The sequence below is a fragment of the Cyprinus carpio genome, chromosome B7, assembly GCF_018340385.1.
Source record: "Cyprinus carpio isolate SPL01 chromosome B7, ASM1834038v1, whole genome shotgun sequence".
Lineage (NCBI taxonomy): Eukaryota > Metazoa > Chordata > Actinopteri > Cypriniformes > Cyprinidae > Cyprinus > Cyprinus carpio.
The window spans coordinates 3,173,832-3,194,218 of record NC_056603.1 but is presented as its reverse complement, the minus strand read 5'-3'; the positions used below and the strand labels follow the sequence as shown (position 1 = coordinate 3,194,218).

Below are 20,387 nucleotides of genomic sequence, written 5' to 3'. Positions count from 1 at the left end.
CAATCGATTTATATGATTTAATCAGGTTAAAATAATGTGAAAGATAGACTCTGGCTCTTATAACACTTTGCAAATCATGTCTGCTATCATCTGTCTAACATTTTAAAGCAGATTTATGCGAAAGCATTTTCAGTCAGGCTCTGAGATTAATCTGAGATCATTCATTTGCAGATACTAAATAAAGGAACATTTAATTAATGAATATACAGAGATGGCACACTGATTTTTGTGATATTCTTATTCACTAAACTAAAAGACGGCTGTCATTCAGTGATTCAGTCTGAATGTGTAACATCTATTTTACATAGTATAATGAGAAATCATATGATAATGAGTGCCCTAAGATGATCCATCAAAACACAACTTAAAGAGGGGCCACAAAAAAAAAAAAAAAAAAAACACCAATACAGGACACACTTTGCATATCAGACTGTGAAATTCCCTTCTTAACGTAAGAAACCCATTTAAAGAGCTTAAGATTGGGAACTTGAGAGACATCCTGATAACTCGCTATCACTGAAGATAGGCCAGCGTTTCATCAGTTCACTCTCAGCGCAGTTTAACAGGTTAGTGCTCTCATTCATAAGAGATGAACAGTTGATTATTAATAATGCTGTACCTTTCACATCATATTGTTGGCAACAAAACATTACTTTAGTATTTTTTATTTGTATGTTTGTTTGTTTTTGTTTGTTTTTTCATACAAATATATTAATTAAACCTTAAAAAACAATCATGCCAATTTATCAACTATGCAAATAGTATATTAGAGAACTAATTTGGGATTCTTTCGTTTTTATATTTTTCCAGTAACAAAAACCACCGGCAAAGTGATGGACCAAACTTGCCTTTATCTGCTTTTTCTTTCAGGTAAAACATTGTGCAAAACATTAAAATACCATTAAAAACATTGTGTAACATTACAAAAACAACTGTATTTGCATATTCTTGCAATTTTACATACAGCGATATACAAAAAAAAAAATAATGAATAATAATAATAATAATATTGTCATGTCAAAAGTAAAAATTAACTTGTATCTCTTGTAAATTAATATTATTTTAAATAATTCAATGTGAAAAGTAGAAAATAATAACTTGCATCTCCTGGAAACAAATGTTTTAAATAATGAATGTAAATAAAACACTGCTTATTACGAGAAAGAGCAGGGTAGCTCCTCAGTGGCTACGTTAACATGCAACCAAATAATCCATTTGTAATTGGATTGACGGCTCAATCGGACTGAAAAGCTTTCATGTAAACACCTTAACCGATAAGATTGAGCTCAATCAGAATAAAATTTCGATCGGATTGAAGGGGGTGGTTTATTCCTCTTATAATATGATTTGCATGTAAACACTTGATCGGATTGAACCACGAAACTGAAAAGACTGTGCATGTGCAGCAGAAATAGGTATAACGTATGATGCACAGAATGAACGGCTCTTCCTTTTGAATAAAGTGTTGTATAAATGCATGTCCTGTCATTATTAAACTCTCCTTTCACTCAGCAACTGTGAAGTGGAGCAGGACAACCTCCCACCAGTCCTTGTTTTGGGTTATCATCCACAGGCAATTTCAATTTCAATTTTATTTGTATAACGCATTTACAACAGCCTCCAGGCTGACCAAAGTGCTTTACAGAAGAGCAAGAATATTACACATACAAGGAAAATAGACCAGACAAAAATTTAAAACCACCCATTTAAAAATGTAACATATCACAGTAGACAGTACACTGAGGAAAATAAAAAGGTTTTTAGCAAGGACTTAAAAATAGACAAGGAAGGGGCCATTCTAATCTCTAAAGGCAGGGTATTCCAGAGTTGTGGCCCTGTCACTGCAAATGCACGCTCTGCTCTACGCTTTAGCCTAACGCTAGGGACCACCAACAGAGCCTGGTCACAGGATAGTAGGCTTCTGGACAGAGTATAAAGATGAAGAAGTTCAGAGAGAAAGACAAGAGCTTTGTTATGAAGGGATTTATAAACGAAGAGGATAATACCTAGTTTCTGCACCCGTGAGGATCTAAAAACGGATAAACTTTCTAGCTCAGAGTTTATACACTGAGAGTTCTCATTAGGACCGAAAACAATCACCTCGGTCTTGTCCTCGTTTAAGAAGAGGAAATTTGGGCTAGCCATAATTTAACCTCCTCTAAACATTGGAGTGATCGCAGTGGAGTTGTGTTTCTTAACTGGAAGATAGATTTGAGTGTCATCTGCATAGAAATGAAAAGACACACCATGTTTTCGTAGAATAGAACCCAAAGGCAGCATGTACAGAGAGAATAGAGAGGGAGCTAAAAATAGATCCTTGTGGAAGGCCACAGGTCAGAGGAGCAGGGGAAGAGGAAAAATTACCCAACATCACTAAAAACTTTCTGTCAGATAGGTATGACTGAAACCATTTCAGAACGTTTGCTTTTAGACCTACCCAAGACTCTAATCTAGATAATAGTAAGGAGTGGTCTATGGTATCAAAAGCAGCCGATAAATCTACAAGAATAAGAACCACAGAGTCCCCGGAATCAGTGGAGAGGTAAATATCATTTAACACTCTCAAAAGGGCGGACTCAGTGCTGTGAGCAGACTTAAAACCAGATTGAAAAAACCTCATAAATAGAATTACTAGTCAGAAAGTGTTGAAGTTGATTCAGCACAATTTTTCTCCAAAACTTTTGAAATGAAAGGCAAAACAGAAATTGGACGAATTTTTTTAGAACAGTGTGGTCCAGTGAAGGCTTCTTGAGCAGAGGAGTGACTGTAGCAACTTTAAGGTCGGCAGGAACAGAGCCAGTTTGGAGACACTTATTAATAAGAGACAACAGACCTGGCCCAATCGAATCAATAATTAATTTTAAAAATCTGGGGGTGAATGATATCGCAAGAACAGTAATGAGGGTTTATGATTGTCAATCACCTCCTTCAATTCCTGGAGACTGATGGGTTCAAAAGCATCCAAAAATTGCAGAGGAAGATGACATGATTGGAGAGATGGTTAAAGATAAAGTGGGGCACACACCAAGTCTTAAGTTAGTAATTTTGTCACTAAAATATCTCAAGAAGCTTTCACAGAGAGCATCAGAGGCAACAGGGAAGGTGTTAACAGAAGGATTGGTAACAGATTTAATAATTGAAAACAAAACCTTAGGTTTAGAGTGATTAGTTTCAATTAGGTGAGAAAAGTATGCAGCTTTTGCAGACTTAGCTGCAGTCTGGTAAGAAGTAAGAGAGTCTCTGAACATTTGAAGAGAGATATGCAGCCTGTCTTGTTTCCATTTACGTTCTGCCTCACAGTTTTGTCTTAGGAGATGGGTATCAGAGGTTTGCCACAATACAGATTTTGCAACCCGTTTTTGGAGCGGGGAGGGGCATTTTTACTGAGATGGATAAATATTAATTCTGCTGTTAATAACAAATGAAGAAACCATGTAGGAGAGTGGTTATTATATGCAAACAGTGAGAAAATCTATATTTCTGCAGTGTGCGCATGTAAAAAAAATCTATTCCTATTTGAAGTTTGCGACATATAAATGCGCACATCAATCCAATCACTTTATTTAGCTCATGAACGCGATTTTTACCGGGGGACCCCCTCAAAACGCAGATAGTTTGGGCTAGTTTTGGATAGCAATTAGGGGGGTTTAGTTATGAAAACCTGACAAACCTTTCCTTCAAGCAGGTAATGTTACTATTACTAACATAGTGGACTCGTCAAAATATACATTGGCATCATCTGTATTAAAGAGAAAATAATCACTTAATCTGATGTTTATGTGACAGCCTTACTGGAGTTCCACAACTATTGACTTTGTTCTCTCTCACTGGACTTGTGTGTGTGTAGGTGATAGTGTATGTGAAAAGAGGAAAGCAGGCTTTTGGACCAAAGTATTGTGAGGCAAGCGAGGGGAGACTCAAAATGTTTCTAAACTTAAAACACATTTTTGACCCATTTGTGTTGTTTTACTACTTACACAATTATTTAAGGTATAAAACATTGTTCTTTACATTAGATGGTTTTTCATTTTTTTTTTTTTTTTTGGGGGGGGGGGGGCAACCCTCACATGTGTAACAGTATATTGGATCTAAGCAGCTTTAAGAAGAAATTAATATTTAGTTGACAGTGAAGAATATGCATTGTTTTTATACATTTGGTTTCTTATTACAATGTATGTAGCATTGCTTATTTATTTGTTCTACTGTAATTTATTTGTGCTGTTGCTTAATCTTAAACTATTGCTAATAATCTTATTTTTATTTAATCACTGATTGTTTACTTGTCTTCAGTGAGTTTTTTTATTTATTTCATTTATTTTATTTAGGCTAGTATAAGTTAATTTGTGATATTGGCAGTGGTGACAAGAATTATGAAATTTCAATAAAAAATGTTGATGTCACAAAGACCTTATTTAAAGCAAAAAATAACTATATTGTGATATATATCGCTACCGTGAAATAAAATTACTTGTATCGTGATATAATATTTATAATATTATCCTTATACACTTTGTAATTTTACTACAGTGGATTAAAGTAATATAATTGTGAAATATTATTAAAATATATTTTTAAAAAAATATCATATTATTTAATACCGATATTTATTGTGATATTCATCTACCCTTTAATGGGGAAGGAAATACTTTTAATGTTTGTTAGACCTTGAGAATAAATGTAAACATAACTTTTGTTCACAAGTAAACCTCACACAGTAAGCTACCTTTTTCATTTTTTCAAGTTTGCAATTTTTCCCAGTGGCTTTGAAAGTCATATCAAATATATAAAAATGTTTTACAGTATCGTATCCAAGTTAGAAATTACACTATCGAGACAACACTAGGTGTCAGAATAAAAATGTGATAACTGGGAAAAACTTTAAGATGGAAATATAATAAAACGAGTGTATTCTCCTGCAGGACTGCTGTCATTAACTCTGTGTATACAACAAGAGTATATTCTAATCAAGGAGGCAATGACGTGGGGAAATGCACAGAATTACTGCAGGACGCACCATACTGACCTGGCCACCGTTCAGAGTACTGAAGACTGGGCGCGTCTGCGAGAAGCAGCAGATCCGTTTTCCGACATTGCCTGGATCGGACTGTACAATGACATCAACAGCTGGCGCTGGTGCTATAACGAGGAGAGTCTGGTGTTCACGAACTGGATTTCGGGTCAGCCAGATAACTACAATGGAAAAGAGCAGTGTGCTGGAAAAAATTATAATGGAGGCTGGCTAGATGAGACCTGCACCTACTCAAATTATTTCATTTGTTATGATGGTGAGAAACATGTATATTCACTCTTTATATATACTGATTAATTCGGTGTATGAATTAAGACTCTAATATAATGACATTTAGGGATGGGTTAGGGCTGGGCGAATTTTCTGGTTTCATCGATTTATTCAAATTTAATGTTTTGCCCGTGATTAACCTCTTTTTTTTAGAAATCGAGGAATCACAATTTTGAATATATTTACAAAAATATTAGAATTTGACAATTTGACAGTATGCCGGTGATAAGAGAAAAGAGTGATCCAACTGCATGTCGGCGCACGTGATTAACCTCTCATGTGTGACGCGCTCACATCGCTAGCCACCATTCACACATAAGATGCGACACGGGCAGAGAAATAGGGAATGTTGAAAGATGGGACTGGACTTCTGAAGCGGCGTGTTTTTTTTTAGACTGGTGTTTCATGCATGAGACGCTGCAAGAGACGTGAGTGCAGCAGTCAAAAAAAAAAAAAAAAAAAAAAAAAAACAATGGAAAATCAGCGCAAGCGAATTAAAACACATGTAAAGTACTTCTGTATGTCTGATATTTCACGTTTGCATCATGATGACAGACTGAGGTCTTCTAAGTTTGTTTTGTTTGTCGGTCCGTTTGTGGTTCCAATTTCTTTGTGATTTCTGAAAGCAATGGGGTGCCTTGTACTATGGACTATGGACATAATTTTTATAAAATGACACAACTTTTTAAATATCTGAAAGTACACTCTTAACATCACTAAGTCAAGCGTTATTATTAGGGCTGGTAAGCGATTAAAATTTTTAATCTAATTACATGATGTGGTGATTATTTAATCTAATTAATCGCAAATCAAATTTAGAGAAATGACTCTGAAAAGATCATTTAAAGTCATTGTTGTGCAAAGCATCAAACAGAGATTACAAAAATTAGGTTCAGCAAGAAATAATTTGTTTGATAAAATTGATTACATATACTCTTTTGGACCATGTGAGTAAATGATGACAGAATTGTCACTTTTGATTGGGTGAACTATAACTTTAATAATTTATTTTCTTAATTTTATTATTATTACTGTGAAAATATGGAATTATTTCTTTAATGAAATGATACTCTAAATAATAAACTAAAAGGGAAAGTCGTGGGGAAGCTGGGGAAGTCGTGTCTTAGTGGTTAGAGAGTTTAACTCCTAACCCTAAGGTTGTGGGTTCGAGTCTCGGGCCGGCAATACCACGACTGAGGTGTCCTTGAGCAAGGCACCGAACCCCCAACTGCTCCCCGGGCGCCGCAGCATAAATGATACCCATTGCTTCAGGTGTGTGTTCATGGTGTGTGCGTGTTCACTGCTGTGTGTGTGCACTTTGGATGGGTTAAATGCAGAACACGAATTCTGAGTATGGGTTACCACACTTGGCTGTATGTCACGCCACTTTTCTTTTCTTTTTTTTTTTCTTTTTTTCTAAAACTGCCAGTCGATGGTGGTAAATGTCTTAATGATTAAGTCATCGAGTCATTTATTCATTTGTTTGATTTGTTCAAATGGCTGATTCATTTAGGAGTGAAGTAAATGGTTCTTTATGAATGGTTCATTGAATAATTAGGCTTGTTCGACTTGAAGCGGGTCATCACCATCAGACCGACCGGTGTGTGACATCAAAGAACCGCAAGAGCTTAGAGAGACGACTCCTTGTGCTTTTGAATCGCTCTCGCAGTACTTTGATGTCATACACGATCGGTCTGTGCAGCGCCACTTCAAAGTAAACGCGACTACGGCCGGTGGTTCAACGCGCCAAATGGTTCACCCAATTCGTTCAAAACGTGGATTTTGTCATATCATAATCTAAGAGTGTTCTAATCATGTTCTCATAGACAGGTTTTCATGTCATTTTCATAACGGTCCCAGATTTTCATTATCTCATTTACAGTCATGGCCCCCTGCCCATGTCCCGCACCGAGTATGCCTACTCAATTTCTCATTTTTGAAACCTATCGATGATCGAAATGAGAACTGGCCAAGAATGCCCATCCCTAGTTTGTACATGGAAAAATGGTGAAGGATTAACTTTGAAAAAAAAAAAAAAAAACATTCAGAAATTGCTAGTAAATTTCACAAATAGGCCTAATTGCATGGCATTAACACATTAAATAAATTTTACATTTTGAAGTAGAAAAACTTAAATGGTGTTTTCGTGCTAAATTTACTCTAATAATCTTTGTTTACAACTTCAAAAAATTGTATACGTTTTTACAGTGCATATTGAAAAGTCTTAAGAGAACTTAAGAGTAAAAAAAAAATTATAATAAAGCTTACAAGCTTTGGGTGAACTACCCTTTAAACTCATTTAATGTGGGGTGGTTATGAATGAATGAATGAATGAAATGCATTAGTCCCCGTTTCACTCCGTCTCGACTCACGCTCATGGAAAGCGATTGAGAAATAGTAGTACCAGCAGTATTTTAAAATGTTTATAACAACTTCGTTCTCATGACATCCCTATAACAGGCTCACTCTCGGTAGAGAAAATGAATTTGGCTTTAACGTCTTAACTATTTTTGATTTTTCACAGGAAGTGCAAATGCAACAGAGAAAATGGTTTTGAGCAAGACTACAAAGACATGGATTGATGCTCGGGAGTACTGCAGACAGCATTATACAGACCTGGCTATCATTAGGAGTAGAGAAGACAATGATGAGATAAACACATTGCAATCTAGTTTGCAGGTTTTTGTCTGGATTGGATTGTACAGAGACACTTGGAAGTGGTCAGATCAGGCGAACTTCACTTCCTCAACCCAACTCGCTACTCAGACATTTGGACTACAGACCTATGACTGTGTTGGTGCATATATCAATACTGGTACACCTGATGACTGGACATGCAGCTCAGCTTATTACTTCTGCTGTAACACTGGTAGGTCTGTCCTGAACTATTTTGTACAATCATTTGTTTGTAATTTGTTGACAAACACTGAATAGGAAAATGTAACTTTGATTCAAATGATCTACTTTAGACTTTTACAAAGTACGGTTTTGGTGAAAAAAAAAAAGTCAAACCAATCAATTTTAACATTTTGTTATTTATTTAGAAATTTTACACACTAGACAAAATAATTCTAATGTCACAAATAATATTCCCAAGGGCTACTGGGTTTTATGTGATACTTTTGTAGTGTGGGTTTGGTGAAGAGTACTGAAATTTAACATTTTCACAGTCTTCCAAATTGACCCAAACCTAATCAGTTTTTACATGAAGTAATTAATTAAAGGGTTAGTTCACCCAAAAATAAAAAATAGTCCGTTTTACTCACCCTCAAAGAATCCTAAGTGTATATGACTTTCTTCTTTCAGACAAATCCAATCAGAGTTATATTTTAAATTATTGTTGCTCTTCAAGTGTTAGAATGGGAGTAGGTGGGTGTTTTTGTTCAACAGCCCAAAAGTAGTCAAATAAAGCGCACGCATCTGTAATAAAGCATGTCAAAACAAAAATAAGAATACATGATGTAACCACACTGCACATTTCTTGCACGTCACACTCAGCAGCATGTGCGCCAAACACACAAAATCTTGCTCTCTGCATGCATGCAGCGCAGATAACGACAAGTTATATGAAACACATAAAAGGTTTAAATAACAAGCTAATATTGAGAGAGAACATTATATGGCATTTCAAAATAGTTTTGCAATTTGTCCTAAAGTCCACTTGTGCATAGTCTATTTCTGACCCGCAGGAATGGCGCCAGAGAATTCTGAACGCAGGTCAGTGCAGTAGTAAAGATTTAAATGAACACAAAGTAAAGCCAGGCATGACCAGGACCAGGGCAGACTCCTTGGAAAGAAACAAGGCAAATGACATGGGCACATGTAACCATTAAGCCATTAAGGACAGCAACATTCACAAATAATTGCAGACGAGGAATAACAGGACAGACTACACTATAAATACTAAAGAAAATGAAGATAATTAACGACACACCTAAACCAAATGACACAATCAACAGGGAAAAACTGGGTCCCACAAAGCACATAGGGAATGAAAACACAACAGAACGTCCATGGGTGTGACAGGGAGCTGGACAATAAATAGTAAATATGACCAAAACAGGTTGTTGTTGTTGTTATTATTATATGAATAATAAAATAAATCACCCACTGTAACATTTATTACATGATTATTTGACTCATCACAATATAGTTAAAATATTGAATTTTATTTAATTAAACAAGTACACTCTAAAGACTGCTGGGTTGAAAACAACCCAATTTGGGTTATTTTGGCAACCCAGCGCTGGGTTACTTTAACCCAACAAGCTGGGTTATTATGTTTAATCCAGCATGCTGGATCGCTTTTTTATGGTTTAAAATTACTACATTGCTATGCTAAAATGAACCCAAATTGAGCTAGGTATTAAACCTACAAATCTTGTTCATTTTAAAATCACTTTTACACACAAATAATAACTATCAAAAGGCAAATATTTATTAAAAACAAGAGAAATCAGTCAAAAAGTAACATACATGTAAGAAGAAAAATGCAGAAAAGTATGGCATTAATAGCTACAGAGTTGATAAATAAAGCATTGAACATTTGTTGAATATAACTTTTAAGATCAAATGTAACTTTTTTGGGAAATTTTACATATTTTATAAAAATATACAAAAACACTATTATACAATAATTATACAATTTGTTAAGTTCTTTACAAACTATTCTGGCATGACAGTACACAAATAAACCACAACATTAACACTGATATTATAACATTTAACAGACGCATGTGTATGAATGACAGAGTGTAAACTCCATTTCTACTAAACAACACAGAACAAGCATTTAACATTTTGTTTTTGCAAATTATACAATTATTTCATAGTCCATGAATACAGATCATGCATCACTGTCAACTTTCATGATCACTTTAGCATAACTGATGTAGTCATGAAGAAGCCCCATCAGCACATGTGACATCTACAGTACATCATCCAGGGCAGCGTCCTCCTTTAAAACCACTGCTGCATCAGTTTAGGGGAAAGGACATTCTCTTCTTTGACCAGCATTCATCCCAGTCACCACCTGTTCTTCAGCAGTGGCCTAAAAAGAGAAACATATTTGAAAAAAGAAAACATTTAATTAAACTCTATCCATTTTCAGATAGAGGTGTATTCACATCCGTAAGGATAGGTAAATATTCTCTAGAAGGCTATAATGGCAACTAGTGTGAGGGCATGTAATATTGTTTGAATAAATATATTGCTTTCAGAAAGCTACTCCTTTACTGAAACATTCAAACAGAAATGACATTCACATACCTCACAAATGTTCATATACGTTCATATACTTCAAAGGGTTAGTTCACCAAAAAATGAAAATGGTCATAATTTACTCTCCCTCTTGTTGTTCCAGACCCATACAAACTCTGCTAATTTTTGCAACACAAATAAATATATTTAATATTCTCTTAATTTTTGTCCTCAATTGCTAGTCTGGCAGACCAATATTTTCTATTGAACAGACATGTTCGCTATCATATGATTTAAGATTTATTCATATATAAATATCGGCATGGATTACTTCTACAATAACTCTGTATTTATGAGGCTTGAAAATACCGATTATCTGGACTCTAAATGGATTAACAAAAAAAATATGAGAAAATTAAAAAATATATGAATTTGTTTTATAAAGACAGACAAAAGTCTTATAGCTTTGGAATGACATGAGGGCAAGTAAATTATTTTTTGTGTGAACTATTCCTTTAAGAAAGGAAGACCAATAATGATGACTCTTCAAATCAGACAACTCCAAAGTTGGTTTGAGTTTTGTACACTTTACACTTCTGTGTATTATGTGTTTATGGGAAGTGTGGTGGTATTAACCCGCTTACTGCATGACATGTAGGTGCCCATGCAATCCCTTTCATTTTTTTCCTGCAGAAAGAACTTAAAATACTTTTGTTTTTGGTAATACAGATAAGAGCAACCTAATAGGCTACAACATTTGCAAAAAAAAAAAAAAAGAAAAATAAAAACATCTGCTTTTATTTATGTACACTCACAATAACACCAAAACGTTGTGCTTTTGTAAAATAAAGAACATAAAGAGGATATGCTTTCTGACGTCTAATCTCTGTGATCTCCATGACAATAAACTGGTTACATGCCTCACAGACAAAAGAAAGAAATCTATAGAAAGATTTAAATGTCTACTTTTAAACAAACCAATTAAAAAAAAAAAAAATTCCAATTATGTATGAAAAGGTGCATTTCTCTATTAAAGGCACGTTTAGCGTCGGCGTTCAGCAACTTCATCTTTACAGCCAACACTGGCTGAGAAAGCACTAGATTATTAATTAATAATAAAAATCTCCTCTTTTTCCCAGACAACTTCATATTCATTTATTTTGCCTAAACGTGTGTCGCATAAGATATAAAGTGTCTGTTACGGTCACGTCCATAACACAATTTTTATTATTAATAAGAGCAAAGAATGGAGATGAGCTGTTAATCATAATTAGAATGGACAAGTTGGCTTTGTACAGAAAGTTTCAAGTTAATTGCATGAATAATTACTATATGATATAAACGTAGTCTTAAAAACATTATGGACTTGACAGCGCTGAAGCGTCCTAACGTCATAAATCTAGCCCTTATAAATCCAAAAATCCTTGCTGTTTAGACAAAGTGAGTTTATTCATTTTTCATCTTTTTACAAAATGCGTACTGTTGACGTAAATAAAAAAATGGGCAGCCTTTGATCTCTCATTTGAAAACATGAAATATAGTTGGATGAAAATGTAATTTTACTCTGGGTGCACCTCTCATATGTGGTGGATAAACATAGCGATTTCCTTCGAATTTCTATTAAAGCACATTGATGCAGTAAAGTACAGACTTAAACGCACAACTTTTGGTATTTTGGTAAAAAGTTTATTTTTTCATGATGAGGTTGACATTTGCATGCAATTGCCCATATAGTAAAACATACAACATGTGTTTTTTCCCACAGTCAAGAGGAAGAGGCAGGTGATCCGAGTGCAGGTGAAAGCCGCTGAGAACATGGATGAAGACAAACTGAAGGCGCTCGTCTTAAAACAGGTTAACTTTATAATACTCATCAGACTAGAATTAATTGTGGAACATACAGTATAGAAAACAGCAAATATCACGTCAGTTTAACCCTTCTAAGCTGCTCAGCGTCTTTTTGACCCCAAAGTAAATTTGATGAAATAAAATGTTCCCTTTATCAAAATAGCATGAGACTTTGTACCACTTCCAACACTTGCTAGCTCTACAACTAAAACATGAAATTGGATTGATATCTGGTATGTTAGTGTGAAAAAAGTCACACTTAGGATGTTGAAATTAAATAGGGAAATAATAAAATCGCTACTTTTTCTTTTGAATTTGTCAAATAAAATCACTAAATCCCCCACAGTGCAGAACACAAAATGAAGTGCAACCTTCAAAGTTCTTCGCAATTTTATACATGATTACAAAACCCTTTGGAAATCATGCCAAAAAGTGCGGAAAAATAATCTAAATAAATTTAGGATAATTTCAAAGATGTTTCCAAAACAACAGTTATGGCCAGATGGTCCCACCACATGATGTTTTGACTCTTTAAATAACAGAACAAAAAAAAAAACATTTAAAATTGGTAAATATGTAGAAGATAGGTGCTTCTTATATACGGCATTTTTTTTAAGCATTAAAACCCATTTTTAACTGAAAAAAATGCAATCGGACAGAAAATTTAGGTGTCACATTATTGAACCATACATTAAAAAAAATACCATAAATCCTCCCAAAACTGCACAAATGTAAAAGCAATAATGAACTGAGTAAAATTACATTTGTAAACAATTTTTTTACGATCACATTTTATCCTTTGGGGTCTCTGGAGACCCCAACAGCCGGAGTGTACACCCCAAACAAATGGCTCACAAGGGTTTAACATCAGTCTAAAAAAATTTGATTTAAGAAAATAATCAGATTTTCCCTTTAGTGTGAACAAAAACCCACATCAGTCAGTCTTCTTGCTTTGTGTTTGAAGTTTTGGCCATTTCTGCTATTTTTGTAAGATTTATAAAGTAAGAGATGTTAATTCTGATCTGAAAAATGCTTCAAACTTGTTTGCGTGAGATTCATTCACAGAGTAATCGAAGGCTGTTTCTGTGTTTAGTTCAAGCAGACGCTGAGCGACGAGGACGTCTCTATGACATGGAGGACACAACCCAACGGGAAAGTCTTCCAGAAGAAGTGGACTGCACGGAAACATACTACTCGTGTTTGTCGTTCTTTGGGGTGAAATTTATCTAAAATTAATGCAATTCATCCTTAGTTACAGATATCTGAATATTAAAGTTAGATTAACAACTTATAGTAATTTCTCAAAAATAGTTACATATATTCATTCTGCATTTATTCATTTAGTTGACATATGTATGCCTAAATATGAGCTAACAAAGGGTAGTATGTAGGGATGCACAATATTAGATTTTTGCCGATATCCCATATGCTGATATTTTTCAAATCATTTTGGCCAGTAGCCGATGTTGATACTGATGTATTTCCCTTTGTTTTGAAACAACACCAAGTCTCTCCTGTTTGAAAATGATAAACAAATTGTTTTAATTTTTGGTTATTTTTGAGCAAAAACTTGACAAACATTATAAAATTTTTAATGAGAGTACATTGTATATAAGTTTCCATAATTCATTAGAAGAAATATTACACATTAATTAATAAATCTGTATAAAATATTTAATTTATAAGTGTTTGTGATTTTTATTCATGCAAACTATAGCTTCTGGCCTTTAAATCAAAACAGACTGATTTTATGACATTGATACTGCTTTATTTATTCAGAAACACAAGTATCTTAATGGTTCGTGTGTATTTTACCCATATTTTATTACAAGTAGGCCAACCGCACCCCCTGAATAAATAAAACGCGTTACAGATGGGCATTAGGACCTGGGGGAAGTTGCTGCTGCTGCTTCTGCTACTGTGATTGTTTACTCTGTCGCACATCAGAGAAGGCAACTACACGCCACCTGCTGAATTAAGCTTGCAACCTAATGAGGCCGTGTGAAAACAGTCACAAATATTAATACAGCAAATACAACAAATATTCTTACACCATGCATTTTCCGTTTTTAAGTAGACAGTATCTGTTACACAGCAAACACCCCAAATAACCCCAACATTTCCATCCTGACCTTCACAAGGACACTTTATTCAAAGACAAGAAACAAATAATCTCTAATCAAGCCGAGCCAGGAGAGTTAGGGAAATAACTAGTCAATGCAAAACACGCTGATACACTACATTATCTGTCATTATTTTCTCCTGATTAAATACAACACAAATGTTCAATACCTACAGCAGATCATATATAGCTTAACATATTCATATATGGACCCGAACATTACAGAAGATCTTTTGCTTATCTTCTAAACACTAGAACATGGCATTTGCAATGCCAGCAATGGGATTCATTTCACAGGAAATGCATCAAACTTTAATGCAGTGTAAGTCACTTTGGATAAAGTGCCAAACACTTAAATGTGAAGGTCAAAGTCTTTGTAGATTGTCTTGCAAAACCTAAAGTCTGGCACCACTGAAACACTTTGATTTGGCATTCTTTTCTCATTTAATACATTATTGGGTGAGAATGAAGATGAATGTGTTCCTCAGCAGCACTGGAGCCTGATGAAATAAAACTGATCATCATCATGATCCAGACAGCACTGAGAGCTTCAGTGAAAGAAGAACATCTGAACGTCTCTACAAACACTCGCCTAATAATGCAAAACCCTCATAATGCATTCAAAATATGTGCACTATTTTCACATGCCATTTGGATTTTTATTGTATTTATTTACTTGTTTGTTTGGATTGATTTCTCAAAAACAATAAAACAATACCATAGTAACTACAAATTAACCTGATACTACACACAAATACAGTAAAACAGTCAATTAATATATATAAAAATTTTACTTATACAAATGGTAATCCACCAAAAAAAATAAATAAATGCATTTTATGCATATTACTTTTTTACTATAGTAAAACCATGGTTAATTTTTGTAAGAGTGTTTATCAATCAAACTGTAAATTTAACATGTATGAAATATGATCAGTAAGAGAAAAATACTGTTAATGAGAAGAGCTGGACATCTCCGGGTTAGTGGGCAAATATATTTATTATTCAAAATGCACATTTGGAAGGGAAATATTTCTGCAGGTTGAAGATAATTTATCTTAATGCAGGGAATATGATTAATTGTTTAAAAAATTTTGCCAGCCCTAAAACGTAGTAATAATCAGCCTACTCGTTAAAATCGGACCGTAAGTAGGTGCGCTAGATGCTGACCGGAAACTCCCGAGCTGTAAGAAGTAGAATCTATTTAGAAAGAACGTGTACCTAATTTATTGTTAATTTAAAGATATCAAGTACTTTTTCTCAGCTAGAGGTTTCAGACCATTTTCTTTTCTATTTTCTAATGTTTAAAGATAAAGAATAAAGTAACTGCTTTAATTCTAATTTGCTCATGTAGATTAGAGGCCCCGGGGACCTTCGTGAGCTAAGCTGTCTAAATGTATGTTTTAATAAGTAGGGTGCTTTCCTCAAACCGAGGACAGAGCACGTTCCACTGTGAGACATGGAAGTCTATAAAATTCAAGTTTCACATGGGGAAGTCCTTCAAATTATTAAATATTTCAAATAATAATATTAATTATATATATATAATAAAGCATCGATATGAGATCTATATATATATATATATATATATATATATATATATATATATATATATATATATATATATATGGAAGCCGCAGTAAATTCCAGAATCCACCCCTTCAGACAGAGCGTGAGAGAATGTGTGTGCTTTATCCTGATAACAGGACGAGTAAGAGTAGAAACATCGCTTTATTTCAAATCTGTTTGAACAGTGGGGAACTTTGGCAAGAACAGCTCTGATCCAAACCTTACTGTGCAGAAAGCCTACACATCTCCACTGTTCTTTGATAATTAAAAGTTCTCCTGTAGAGTTAAATGCTTAATTTACAATCATTTTTAAAAAACGAGGGACAATTCGGCATTTCCTCCACCTCACCCCAAATCCACATCAAAACTCTGTCCTTGCCGCCCAGTTTTTGGCAGCAGCTCTTCTGTCAGGAGCACCATGATGCCTTAAAATACTGCCTACGCAGGTAGTGCACTAGGTTTTGGTTCAGAGCCATGGAGAGCTGGACGGGATGTGATTGTCCAGTGATGGAGTGACAGTGAACCTGTAGCACTGAAGGTAAGACCACATTTGATGTTTAATAAGCTTTAATGATTTTAGTTCAGTGAGAGAGAGATACGCAGTTGAGATGAACTCACACACAGTGCAGTACACTTCAGACAGAAGCTTTCCTGATGCATGAACACTGCTATGACACATTACAATACACTGTATCTAGACTGTATATAAATATAATCTGTGACAAAGCAGCCGCTGTGGTTTAACAGAACTGTACAACTATTAGGCTATTGTTATTCAATTTTAAATGTAGACTTCTCACAAAGCTTAAACTTAGATTTTTTCCAGTTTTTGTTCGGTAAGGGACAATTAACAGATTTTTACTGTAGCATTATACTGTCGTTTAATATTAAAATTATGATCATTTTTACAGTGGACTTAACATATAGTGATTATATTTAGTTTTATGGAAACTACAGAACAGTTTTTCTCATCTGGTGGATCGAGACACAAAAACTGATTGCAAAACTCGAGACATTTAGACAGCAAACATCAAAACTCTTTATATTGTATTTTACTATAATATAATTACTTTCAGTTTGTTAAGGACAGTGGTGTGTGTGTGTGTGTGTGTGTGTGTGTGTGTGTTTTACATGTCTGTGTTTTTATATCATATAATACATTATATTGTATTTTACTATAATATAATTACTTTCATATGATATTTAGGACATTTTTGTTACTTGTGTTGTTTAGTCAGATTGGGAACTGTGTTAAATAAAAGTCCTGAAGAATGAGAAAAGCCATATCATAGTTAACTAAAAAAAAAAAAAAGTTACTTACAATGAATAAATAAAAACTTTTTTATTGGAGATTTTTATCATTGGTAATTGATATTTTCATTCAGTTTAACTTCATGTTCTAAAATATCCAAAACTGACAAATAAATGAATAAATAAATAAATAAATAAATACAAATTTTAAAAGATACCATGACAAAAAAAAAACACAGCAAAATTACTAAAACAATTTAGATAAAACAAATTAAACCTGGAAATGTAAAAATAAAACCTAATTTAAAATACTAATAAAATCTCAATGGTACTAAAATAACACTGGTGTGCGAGTGAGTGAGTGTGTGTGTGTGTGTGTGTGTGTGTGTGTGTGTGTGTGTGTGAGTGTGTGTGTGTGTGTGTGTGTGTGTGTGTGTGTGTGTGTGTGTGTGTGTGTGTGTGTGTGTGTGTGTGTGTGTGTGTGTGTGTGTGTGTGTGTGTTGGAATGTTTCGGAAGCCTGGTGGGAAGGCAGATGGTCTCCTCATGAGGGACGTCTGGTGCAGATGGCCGGTGAGTGAGTGTGTATTGTGGTGGTCCAGTGACTTACAGCACACGCAAACGCTGAAGTCAAAACTATCGAATGTGTATCTGCACACAGATCTTCAGATGTGCTGTTCTCCGTCTGCATGTGCTGTTATCTAGTCGTGTGGTCTGGAAGGGAAGTGGGATACCGCTGGATATTTCTGCATTTGCTCTGGGCCTGCGGGTAAAGCAGCGGAGGCAGGCAGTGAAACAGCTAGAGGACGAACTAAAACATCCACGTGTTCAGATGAGTGGCACACGGTTAGCTCTTCTCTGTCTGATGGGCCCCCTGCTGGTTCGGGGCCAGAATGACACAGAGCCCATCGTGCTGGAAGGGAAGTGTTTAGTCGTCTGCGACTCCACTCCGACCACAGAACCCGCTGGGAATGCTTTGGGAATGTCGGTGCGCTCGGGAAACGGCCGCATCGCCTTCTCGGCTGTGAGGAACAACAACCACGAACCATCTGAGATGAGCAACCGCACCATGACCATATACTTCGACCAGGTAACCATGCATGGAGGATATGATCGCTCCTTCCTTTAGCGGCTTTATCAGCAGCTCATGAGGCAGCCAGTGCTATAACAGACCCGACGCTTTCCATGTGTCTTTCTGTATTCCATCAGGTTCTGGTGAACGTTGGGAGTCATTTCGATCCGGCACGGAGCGTTTTCGTGGCTCCTAGAAAAGGAGTGTATAGCTTCAGTTTCAATGTGGTGAAAGTTTACAACAGACAAACTATACAGGTGCGTCAAAAGATCCATTCATAAACACTTACACAGAGCCACATGAAGAAGAGGAAAAAGAACTTGTTTCATATTTATTGTCTTTTAAATATTTTCTGAATAACAAATATCAAAAATGAAAAAATGTTCTTATTCAAGATCAGGATGAGTTTGTTTCTTCATCAGGTTTGTAGAAATGTAGCACTGCATCAGTGTTTCATCAATGGATGCTCTGCAGTTAAATATTTCCTCCACAACAAGAGTCCAAACAGCTGATAAAAACATCACAGTCATCCACAAGTAATCCACAGCACTCCAGTCCATCAGTGAACATCTGGAGAAGACAAAAGATGAAACAAATCCAGCATTAAGATGATATAAGTCTATAATCCATAATAACACTTCCTCCAGTGAAAAAGTGTTCTGGTGTGAATCAGGAGAGAAATCTGCACAGATCAAGCACAGTTTAAACAGCTCTAAACAAATATGTGGTCCATAATCCATAATAACACCACAACAGCAGATGCACTTTTTCACTGGAGGAAGTGTTATTGTGGATTATAGACTCATATCATCTTAATGCTGGATGTGTTTCATCTTTTGTCTTCTCCAGATGTTAACTGATGGACTGGAGTGCTGTGGATTACTTGTGGATTATTGTGATGTTTTTATCTTTCACTTTTGGCTGAACTATTTTTTTTTTTAATTTTTGTTGTGACAACAGAGGACATATAAATCCAAACCGCCACGTTCAGCAGTTTCCAACTAGTTTTGCTTTTCAGCATGACATCAAATGGCCACCATACAGTGCACAAGAACATCCCTGTTCATTTCATGAATCTCATTAAAATGCAGTTGTTATTATTATAAAAGGTTGTAAGGATTCCTTTCTTTCTGGCTCTCCGTGTCCAGGTGAGCCTGGTGTTGAACGGTTGGCCGGTGATCTCGGCCTTCGCCGGTGATCAGGATGTGACGCGTGAGGCAGCGACCAACGCCGGTCTGGTGACGATGGAGAGAGGAGACAAGGCCTACCTCAAACTGGAGAGAGGAAACCTGATGGGCGGCTGGAAATACTCCACCTTCTCCGGCTTCCTGGTCTTTCCCTCATAGAAACAAGTCCATGCAGAAAACTGATCAAAAGCGCACATTCACTTGTGTTCAGACAAGGACGCTTCTTCTGATCCTTTACTTACATCTCTGCTGGGCTTCTTCCTCTGCATCTTTTCTATATGCATGAACCTGCTTGATGCACGTTATATATGGCACTTTCCACTTACGAGATACAAACTGGGGTATAAAAATGTTCCCTTCTGACAAATAATCAGTGAACAGTGCTAAACCTTAAGATTGTGGTGATCATCATCAACCTCAGGATGTCAAACTAAATATTCTATAATATATTCTGCAATCGTTTCATTTTGAATTTGCAAATTTTGCAATCCTGTAACCTGCATTTGGGATGTTCTTGCTATTTTCAATTAACATTAAATAAAGATTAAAGCCTAAAAACTAAAACACACACACACAAACACACAAGTTTGGGGAAACAAGGACATACTCAAAAAATTGAAATTCACACAGGTTGCACAAAGAAATCCAGATAAATATTTATTTTAGTGATTAAGCATTTTACATATATTTTTGCTAACAAAGCATTGGGCAGATTAGGTATGATTTTAATAGTTTAATGCAGGTGTGAAAGTCGTGACATCTGAGGTTGAATAGGACATAACTGATGTTTAAAACGAATTATTTCAACTGTACAATAAAATTCTGATGTGTTGAAGCATGAA

General features: G+C 35.3%; 2 protein-coding genes across 4 annotated transcripts; both read left to right on the top strand.

Annotated features, from left to right (window-relative positions):
* Nucleotides 1-492: 492 nt before the first annotated feature.
* On the top strand, nucleotides 493-13,941 carry LOC109092951 (putative C-type lectin domain family 20 member A). Its single transcript, XM_019106670.2, has 6 exons — nucleotides 493-566; nucleotides 811-870; nucleotides 4,920-5,285; nucleotides 7,824-8,168; nucleotides 12,264-12,352; nucleotides 13,440-13,941. The coding sequence occupies exons 2-6, from the start codon at nucleotides 834-836 to the stop codon at nucleotides 13,563-13,565; spliced, it is 963 nt and encodes a 320-aa protein (XP_018962215.2). The 5' UTR covers nucleotides 493-566; nucleotides 811-833; the 3' UTR covers nucleotides 13,566-13,941.
* A 2,382-nt stretch (nucleotides 13,942-16,323) lies between these two features.
* Nucleotides 16,324-20,387, top strand: LOC109092950 (cerebellin-1-like). Of its 3 annotated transcripts, none has more exons than XM_042726935.1 (4): nucleotides 16,324-16,575; nucleotides 17,992-18,376; nucleotides 18,496-18,615; nucleotides 19,507-20,387. In XM_042726935.1, exons 2-4 carry the CDS (start codon nucleotides 18,119-18,121, stop codon nucleotides 19,702-19,704), a joined length of 576 nt encoding a protein of 191 aa, XP_042582869.1. In that variant the 5' UTR covers nucleotides 16,324-16,575; nucleotides 17,992-18,118; the 3' UTR covers nucleotides 19,705-20,387. The 3 variants fall into 3 exon arrangements, with proteins under 3 accessions (XP_042582869.1, XP_018962213.1, XP_042582868.1); XM_019106668.2 differs by having other exon boundaries at nucleotides 16,325-16,575; nucleotides 17,948-18,376; XM_042726934.1 differs by lacking the exon at nucleotides 16,324-16,575 and adding an exon at nucleotides 17,818-17,859 and having other exon boundaries at nucleotides 17,948-18,376.

What these genes read in the sequence shown, in the direction of transcription:
- LOC109092951 (XM_019106670.2), top strand. Translation starts at nt 834, where the DNA reads ATGGACCAAACTTGCCTTTATCTGCTTTTTCTTTCAG. An exon ending in TTATTTCATTTGTTATGATG is followed by an intron (nt 5,286 to 7,823) that starts GTGAGAAACATG and finishes GATTTTTCACAG; the next exon opens with GAAGTGCAAATGCAACAGAG. An exon ending in TTACTTCTGCTGTAACACTG is followed by an intron (nt 8,169 to 12,263) that starts GTAGGTCTGTCC and finishes TTTTTCCCACAG; the next exon opens with TCAAGAGGAAGAGGCAGGTG.
- LOC109092950 (XM_042726934.1), top strand. Translation starts at nt 17,833, where the DNA reads ATGAGGGACGTCTGGTGCAGATGGCCG. An exon ending in ACGTCTGGTGCAGATGGCCG is followed by an intron (nt 17,860 to 17,947) that starts GTGAGTGAGTGT and finishes ATCTGCACACAG; the next exon opens with ATCTTCAGATGTGCTGTTCT. An exon ending in TGACCATATACTTCGACCAG is followed by an intron (nt 18,377 to 18,495) that starts GTAACCATGCAT and finishes GTATTCCATCAG; the next exon opens with GTTCTGGTGAACGTTGGGAG.